We start from the raw sequence: 9,412 nt of genomic DNA on the forward strand, positions 1-9,412 counted from the left end.
GGGTCTCACTATATAGCCCTGGCTGCCTGGAATTTGCTGTGTAGACCAGGCTGGCCTTGAACTGCCTCTGCCTCCCAAGTGCTAGGATTAAAGGTGTGCACCACCACCATCCACTGGATCAGACTTGCAGTCATCTTTCTTTTCCTCATTTTAGAAATATGGGCACTCATTTTTCTCCTTCATTCTTTCATGATTTTATATTTCACATTGTCTTAATTAGGGTTTCTTTTGCTGTGAAGAGACACTATGGCCACTGCAACTCTCATAAAGGAAAACATTTAATTGGGGCTGCCTTACAGTTTCAGAGGTTTAGTCCATTATCATCATGGTGGAACATGGCGGTGTGCAGGCAGACATGATGCTGGAGAAGGAGCTGAGAGTTCCACATCTTGATACACAAGCATCAGAAAGAGACTGTGTCCCACACTGGGTGTAGCTTGAGCATAGGAGACCTTAAAGCCTGTCCTGCCCCTCCCCCACAGTGACACACTTCCTCCAACAAGGCTACACCTTTTAATAGCGCCACTCCCTATGAGCCTGTGGGGCCATTTTCTTTCAAACCACCACACGAAAATGTGTAAAATGCCACCTGAGTTTTGCTTTCCTGAGGGACACAGTCACCTGCCTGGTAGAGTGTCTCATCCACTTAAGGCAAATCTCTTGTCTCCAGGGTCAGCCTGGTTCAGATCTGAGCCATTTCTGAGCCAGGTTACCTCACTGGAAGATTATAGTATTGGGGTGTTTAGCACCTTGGAGGAAAGTGGCACAAAGACCCTGGAGCCTCTGCTCTCGTGGCTGTTGTCCACACTGTGTCTAGATCAGAAGCAGATGCTTCTGACTCTCTGCCCAAATCCCATGGCCTCAGACAGGCATCCACAGCCAGGCTGAACTGTGATGAGTGGCCTCGACCTCCTGCCCAGGCAACACTGTCCAGCAGCTCCTGCCCAGGTCTAATGTAGGATAAAGCAAGAGGCCCAGGCAGAGTGGGTGGACTTCACACCCTAAGGGCATGTGAATCTGGAACCCTGTCCTGGAACATAGGTGTCCCAAGAAGCCAACTCATCCTGGGACAGTCAGAGGCCCGGGGCAGCAGTCAAAGGCCAGCTTCACCTTCCTCCAACACTCTGACACAAAGCACAGGGTGCATCACACGAGCATTTCAGTTTGTTTTCTTCTTTGCTAGAGTTTGAGTGTTGGGTGGATGACATTTAAAAGCTAAAGAACTTGATCTATCATCCTATGCCCCTCAGCCTCAGTGGGATCATCCATCACACAGGTCAAGTTTCCCCTCCCCAGCCACTGGCTATCACTGCCCAGGAGGCTATGCCTGGACTCGGATGGGGACCTCATTAACAGCCAGATCAAGCCTAGGAACATGGCCACTCCACCTCTGTCTCCTTCCCACTTCTCATGACCCCTTCCCCTCCCTCCTATCGTTGAATCCTCCCCTTCTCTCCTGGCTGGCCAGAGCAGCACAGGACTCTCTCTATCATAACTTTCCCTGAATTTATTCCAAGCTCCAGACCTGACTGTCTTGTCCTTGCCCAGGCTTGGGTCCTCAGGCCACCTTTTCCTGTCTTTTCTGTTTTGACAGCTTGGAGGCTACTCTAGAAAGGCTCATGTCCTAGGGAGCCCCTGGGTACCAATCAGCAGGACTGCTGCTCACCCCAGGTTCAGACTCCCTGCCGGCACTTTCTATTTGGAACAGGAAGCTAAAAGTTCTCTGAGGACCTGAGAAATGAAGAGGGAAAATTACCATGTTAGCTGGCAATCATGGGTCCAGGAGGACATTGTCCCCAAAACATGGTGGGTGAGCAGGGCCCAGGTCAGTGATGGGCAAGCTGGCAGGACAGTGAAGTCCGCATGCTCCAACAGGAGTCCGCTAGCAGGGCTTTCAGTTTGTGCTGGGTATGACAGGAAGGTCTCAGTGGAGGGCAGCTCCAGCTCCCAGCTGGACGCAAGGGCAGGCAGGCCATAGATGGGCCTGCCACTGAAGCTATGGGCCAAAGAAGGACAGAGCCAAGGTGACTCTGTGATGGTGGCTATGCCCAGCCCCACTACCCAGAGAGGTAGAGAGACTTGGAAGTTATGCTTGGTATCACTCATATTGAAAGCTGACATGTTACCTCCATTATTAGTTTGTCACAGGCAGAATCTCTAGAGGATGGCAGAGTGTGCTGTGTGTGTTTAGTATGTGTTTGTATATGTTGTGGGTTTTGTGTATTTTATATGTTATGTCTGTGGTATGTACATATATGCATATGGTAAGTTTGATGGGTGTTGTACATGATATGGTATGTGTATTAGGGGTGAATGTATGAGGTAAATGTTTTATGCATTTGTTGTGTGTGATGTGGAATGTGTGGTGGGATACATGTTTGGGTGTGTACTTGGTGCATTTGTTATATGTAGTGTGTTTGGTGTGTGTGTGTGTGTGTGTGTGTGTGTGTGTGTGTGTGTGTGTGTGTGCACATATATACATGCATTATCATTGTTCTGCACCAACCTCTGTCAGTGCTGGTCCAAAGAGGCTCTGAGGCCAGATCTAGTGGGTGCCAAGACTCTAGGATAGTGACTGTCACAGAGATGCTGGTTATTCATCCAAGTTTTTCCAGGACAGTGGTTCTTATTACAAGTGGCCTTTTGGAAGCTCTGGCTTTAGGACTTTGTTACTGTCAGGCTGGTAGGGATATCTGGAATATATCAGGTCCCTCTGGATAAAGACACATGTTCCCACAGACCTCACTAGGTTACCTCCCTGATGTTGGCTCTAGGGATGAGGCTACACTCCACATCATTCAGGCTTTTCCAGTTCCTGGCCACCCCATCCTGTACTCTAGAACAGCCTCTGAGGGGAGGAGGGATATGGTTCTCTCCAGGGATGGTACCCACCCCTTCAGTTGCGTGCTGACTCTGGATCACAGTGCCCTAAGTGGGCATATAGTGTTGCAGAAACTCCCTTCTCTGGGTCATCTGAGCTCTGGAGCATGAGGAAGCCTCCCAGAGAAGTGGGCCTGGAATGAGGGCCACCCCTGCCCAGGACTGAGCCCACAACCGGAGTGAGTGTCAAGTAAGGTGGTACAAACTTGGTCCCAACCCTGAGTTCTTAGAAACAAGACCAGGAATTGGACTTTGTCAAGAAAGAAGGGGCTTTCTAATGCCAAAGCCCAGCATCAAAGAGACAGCGGGGTTTGGGGCAAAGGAACGGGGCAGCCCAGGGGCAGGGGTTCCCAGCCTGGGTTAGGATGCTCTGTCCCGCCACCCACATATTCCTCAAGTGAATTCACTAGCCAGTTGCTGGTTTTGTTTTGCAGAGGTGGTGGTGAAACCTAGGGCCTCTCACATGCTAAGCACGTGTTCTGACACTGAGCTATATTCCCAGCCCTTTTAAAATTTTAATTTAGAGTTAGGCCTTTAATCCCATGTGGATCTTTGTGAGTTCAAGGCCAGTCTTGTCTACATAGTGAGTTTGAGGCCAACCAGGGCTTCATAGTGAGACACTATCTCAAAAAAAAATGTTTTTTTATTTTTTTAATTTAGAGACAAAGTCTTTGATATTTAGCACAGACTTCGTGTGTTCATGTATGTGCCCATGTGTATTCCTCTTTGTTTTTTTTATTTGTTTGTTTGTTTGGTTTTTTTCGAGACAGAGTTTCTCTGTGGAGCCTGTCCTGGAACTAGCTCTGTAGACCAGGCTGGCCTTGAACTCACTGAGATCCTCCTGTCTCTGCCTCCTGAGTGCTGGGATTAAAGGCGTGTGCCACCAATACCTGACTCCTCTTATTTTGCTTTTTTTTTTTTTTTTTTTTTGGTTTTTTCGAGACAGGGTTTCTCTGTGTAGCTTTGCGCCTTTCCTGGTACTCGCTTTGGAGACCAGGCTGGCCTCGAACTCATAGAGATCCACCTGGCTCTGCCTCCCGAGTGCTGGGATTAAAGGCGTGCGCCACCACCGCCCGGCTTATTTTGCTTTTTAATAGCAAAATAAATCTACTATCTTAGCCATAGAGAAGCACAAAGTACTGTGGCCAGTCACCAGAATCTACTTCTGGAGCACTGTATCACTCCAGAGACCTGAACTTCATATCCTGCCACAGGGGTGTACCTGCCACAGCAAGAGTACTAACCGGACCAAGGTGCTGTCCCAGCCTCTGATGATCACCCTAAAGGGGGAGGACAGGTGTTGTCTGGCCATGGTAGGAGGAATGGTCAGCCAAGGCAAGGATGTCCTGAGGATGGTACTTGGGACAGAGAAACAGTTTGTCCAGGAACAGTGAAGCCAAGGCCTCATTGCTGTCACTATGAGCCACATGTGGGTTTGATTGCCTCATCTAAGAACTACAGCCTGCAGGGCCTCCTTTCTACACTTGAGCTCCACTGCTAGCTTGGCAGCTTCTCCTCCCAGTCTGCCCATCCCACCCCAGCTTCTCATACCTCTCAGTTATCTGCCCTCCTTCCCACCCTAAATAAATGGGAGGGCTCCCATGTAGGGACATCCACCGGCAAAGGCTTGGAAAGCAGACATGCCCTCACCGAACACTCAGGTGCCTCATGAGTCCAGGACCACCCCCTCCAGCCTTCCATCCCCAGCACCGAGGCAGGGCAGACTACAGAGCACAGGGTTTATTGTTCTGTGTGCATATGGAAACAAGAAGCTACCATGGGTTGGGGTTAGGAGAGGGAGAGGGTAGAAATTGTCTACAGACCCCTTACCCACCAGTGGGGGCGGGTCCTCAAGGCTGGAAGAGCTTACATCTCCAGATCAGGTTCCCAGCCCTGCACAGCTGCTCTGAGTAAGTAGGCTTTAGATGACTCAATTCTCTGGGGTCTTCAGAAGAGGGTCTGGGCCACAGCTTCTGAAGATCCGGAGAGAGAGGTTCAGAGGAGTGTTGGCATTGCAGGAAAGGTGCTGATGGAGTTGAAGTGAGCAGCAGTGAAGAAGAACAGGGAACTTTCCAGAAGAGAGTTGAGGACAGACAAGATGGTTAGGTTTGAATAGGGGATTCCGGGAATGGGCTCCTGAGTGGCCTGGCTTTGGGTCCTTTCCTACCCCCAGGCTCAAACAGGGACTCTCAGACAAAGGCCCCACTAGGGGGAACTGGGGACAGCATGAGGGTCTCTGTGGTCTGCTGGCTGCTGGAGGACAGCGAGCGGCCTGAGTTCTGCTGGAGGTGGACTCGGCTGGGCAGGAAGCTGCCTGCACTCCCTGGGCCACGACAGCTACTACCCAGCGACCGCTGGCGGCCACGAAGGTACTCACGATAGTTCTTGGTGAGCAGTGTATAGAGGAAGGGATTGATGCAGCTGTTGCCATAAGTGAGGCAAGTGGTCAGGTAGTTGACGATGCGTGCAGTCTGGGGTGCCAGTAGCATGGCCTCATGGTACTGGGCCAGCAGCTGCCACAGCCAGAAGGGTAGGAAGCAGGCCCAGAAGAGAAGGACAATGCCAAAGATGAGGTAGAGCACCCTGGGGTTGGGCAGCCGGCGCGTCTGCTTGAAAGAGGCTTGCTGAGATAGCCAGTAGGCCCTGGCCAGGCGAACGTAGAGCAGCCCAATGACCAGGCCAGGCCCCACAATACTGGTCCCAAAGAGCAGTGTCAGGTAAATACGGTGGGCATGAGGGCTCCAGGCCGGCAGGCAGAGGCTCTTGGGGCCCCTATGCACCAGTCGGATGGCAAGCATCATGGGTAAGGTCAGCAGCAGTGCCAGCAACCAGGTGCCCAGTGCCAGCAGCTTACGGTAACCCTTGGAGCGCTGTACCGTGTCCAGAGGCCTCAGGATTGCTGCATAGCGCTCACTGCTCATTATGGTCAGAGTGAAGATGCTGGCATGCATGGTCAGAAAGTCCAGGCTAAAGAGAACGCGGCAGCCCACATCTCCAAAGTGCCAGTCCTTAGTGACATAGGTGGCCACAATGAAGGGAATGCTCAACAGGTACAGCAGGTCAGCCAGTGCCAGGTTGACCACATAGACATACATGGAAGCTGAGGCATGCAGGAATCGGCACATGACTACCAGAGTGTATACATTTCCCACCATGCCCACCACACCCATGGTTGAGAGCACTGCCCCAATGGCACCCGTGGCCACCAGGTCTTGCAAGGAGCTGTGATCTGTTAGGCCAGTCCAGGAACTGTTGAGGGACACATTGGGGCCACCAGGCAACTCAGACACAGTGTCTCCTGACATGGCCAGCATGGGAAAGCTGGTTGTAGACTCCAGGCTCAGCGCCATCTCTGTCCTCACACTGGGCTTCTGGTGGGGGTCCTACTGCCCAGTGAGGAGGGCCTGTAGGAAACTTGTCCTGTGGGAGAAGATTAGTGTCAAAGGTGCAAGACAGACACCTACTTCCATGCCCTACCAGCCTCTAGGATGGACACAGTCACTGTCCCTCTGTGAAGAGACAAGGGCTCACCAAGTCCTGTCCCCTGTTGGAACCCTCAAAAAAAAAAAAAAAAAAACCCTTTTGTGTCATCTCCCCAGCTACACAGAGGGACCATAGGGCCACTGGGACCCACTGCCCACCCAGCAGGAACCCAGTCCCACTCCAATGCAAATGTAAGGCCTTTGCTTTTCTGAAAAGCTGGTCACAGCATGGCAGAGGTCAGCACTGGGCAGAGATGAGAGTCCTAAGATCTAGCTCTGCAACCTAAGAGTCCCGTTTCCTGATTATGTCACTTGTATACTTTAAAAAGGCGATTTCTTCCAGTCACAAAGTAATATCAACTGAGCTTAAAAGTTCCAATAGAAAAATAGGTAAATTTTTCATTTATCTTACCAAAGAAATGAGCCTGGATCCTTGCCTTACATTACATATATAGTGATGGAGGACAGCCAAAAAAGCCTTTGGAAGAAATCATTATGAGTCACAGTAGGAAAATACTTCTTTTTTCTAAAAAATTGTTTAACTTACATTCTTATTTGGTGTGCATGTGTGAGTGCGTGTGTACATATGGGAATGCTACAGTGTTCATGTGGAGGTTAGGACACTTTTGGGATTGATCTTTTTCCTTTTTTTCTGTGTAGATCTCCAGGCTCTAAAGTCGTCAGTCTTGGAGGCAAGCACTCCTACCCACTGAACTATCTCTCCACCTTCCAGAAAATTATTATTATTTAAAAAAACAACAAAGGCTCAGTATGCAGCCATGGCTGGCCTGGAACTCTCTATGTAGATCAGAATGGCCTTGAACTCACAGAGATCCACCTGCTTCTGCCTCCTGAGTGTGCCACTATGCCCGACATTTTTATTTTTTAAAGAACAGCCCTCTCAGCTCTCTCTCTCTCTCTCTCTCTCTCTCTCTCTCTCTCTCTCTCTCTCTCTCTCTCTCTCTCAGGTTTGTTTTATATGTACGAGTGTTTTGACTTCACAAATGTATGTATACCAGGTACACATCAGGGTATCTTCAGGGGCCAGAAGAGCATATCAGATACCTTGAAACTGGAGTTGCAGATGGTTGTGAACCCCCATGTGGTTGTGAACCACACTCAGGTCCTCTGCAAGAGCAGCAAGTGCTCTCAATCACTGAGTGATCTCTCTAGCTCAGGAAAAGATTACTTAAAAACAAGCTTAACTGGGGCTGGAGAGATCACTTGCTGATCTTTCAGAAGAATTGGGTTGGATTCCCAGCACCCACATGGCAGCTGTCTTAGGGTTCTATTGCTGTGAAGAGACACCATGACCATGGCAACTCTTTCAAAGGAAAACATTTAATTGGGGCTGGATTAAACAATTCAGAGGTTTAGTCCATTATCATCGTGGCAGGAAGCATGGTAGCAGCAGGCAGACGTGGTGCTGGAAGGATGGCTGAGAGTTCTACACCTGGATCCGCAGGCAGCAGGAAGAGAGTGAAAAACTAGGCCTGGCTTGAGCTTCTGAGACCTCAAAGCCCACTCCCAGTGACACACTTCCTCCAACAAGCCACACCCTCCAAAAGTACCAGTCCCTATGAGCCGATGGGGCCATTTAATTCAAACCACCACAGCAACTAATAACCGTCTGTAACTCCAACTCCAGAGAGTCAGACACTCTTTTCTGAACTCCTCAGGTACCAGGCACACATGTGAAGTACATACATATATGCAAACAACATTTATACACATAATAAAAATAAAGTCTTTAAAAAAAACACGAAACCCCAAGATTCATCAAAATTAAGAACTTCATTAAACAAGTAAAAGTGAGATGAGAAAATATACATCAGATCAATGGACGAGTGAACAATGTACACGCAAGAACTGTAAACCGTGAAGGAAAGAATAATTGGCCGTTTGCGGGGGGGGGGGGGCAGGCAAACTGAACAGGAATGACTGAAGGAAAATACCCAAAAGGCCACAAACTAATGAAAAGATGTTCTGCACAGCTTGTTACCACAGAGAAATGCAAATCAAAATCACGAACTCTAAAGCGTGCACGTGCGCTCACAGGCACACACACAGAGCATGCCTGTGTTGTGAATATTTGTACACTGTGTGAAGGTGCATTGCTGTGACTGGTATAATAAAAAGCTGAACAGCCAATAGCCAATAGCAGGATTTCTGGGAAGAGAAAGGAAGAGGAGGAGGAATCTAGGCGCACAGGAGTAGCCAGGAGACATGGAGGAAACAGGAGGTACAAGATGGGAGAGAGGTAACGCCATGTGATAGAACATAGTAAGAACTAGTTAGGAACAAACCTAAGCTAAGGCTAAGCTTTCATAACAATAAGTCCCTGTGTCATTATTTGGGAGCTGGTTGGCAGGGTAGAAAAAGACTTGTTACATGCCTATAGCCAGAAAGATCAATGCACCTGTTCTTGAGTTATGGGAGTTATAACTAGACTTTCCAATGACTGCAATTGAGAATGTGAAATGCTACAGCAGCCTTGGAAAAGTTTGGCACTTCAGTGAAGCAAAACAGGTGTGTACTGTGTCACCAGTGATCCCACTTACACTCCAAAGAACAGCAGCTTTGTGTCTAATGAGTTTGAAACAACCCAATTGACCATAAATAGCAGCAGCAATAGTATAAAGCAAAAGTTCCATTAAAATGACCCGCAGAAATGAAAAGACCTGTGCTGCAGTGTGGGTGAAACGTGGTTCTGAAGGACAGTAGCAGGCAGGAGTTCAAATGTGGCTCCCTCCGAGATGAGTTCATTAACGGTTACAGGAGGTCAAAGCAGTGGTGTGCGTGTGTGCGCGCACGCGCGTGCGTGCGTGTGCGCACGTGTGTGCGTTCGTGTGTGTGTGCGTGCATTCGTGCGTGCGTGTGTGTGTGTGTGTGTGTGTGTGTGTGTGTGTGTGTGTGTTCTCACTGTGGAACACTGGAAATCCCTCATGGCTAGGTATGCACATTCCCTGCCCTCAGTGGTACTCACACGTTAAAAACAAAACAAAAAACCTGTCTAAGCTTCAGCCAAGGGTGGCAGTGCACACCTTTAA

At 49.3% G+C, this 9,412-nt stretch overlaps 1 protein-coding gene across 1 annotated transcript; it reads right to left on the bottom strand.

Moving 5' to 3' along the window:
• Positions 1-3,801: 3,801 nt before the first annotated feature.
• Uts2r (urotensin 2 receptor) lies at positions 3,802-8,251 on the bottom strand. The gene has a single exon (XM_052758414.1). The coding sequence runs from the start codon at positions 6,228-6,230 to the stop codon at positions 5,070-5,072; it is 1,161 nt and encodes a 386-aa protein (XP_052614374.1). The 5' UTR covers positions 6,231-8,251; the 3' UTR covers positions 3,802-5,069.
• Positions 8,252-9,412: the final 1,161 nt, after the last annotated feature.

Source organism: Peromyscus californicus, unplaced genomic scaffold (assembly GCF_007827085.1).
Source record: "Peromyscus californicus insignis strain IS unplaced genomic scaffold, ASM782708v3 Scaffold_3__1_contigs__length_106647218, whole genome shotgun sequence".
Taxonomy (NCBI): domain Eukaryota; kingdom Metazoa; phylum Chordata; class Mammalia; order Rodentia; family Cricetidae; genus Peromyscus; species Peromyscus californicus.

Excerpts from the sequence above, each read along its gene's own strand:
- Uts2r (XM_052758414.1), bottom strand. The coding sequence starts at position 6,230 with ATGGCGCTGAGCCTGGAGTCTACAACCAGCTTTCCCATGCTGGCCATG.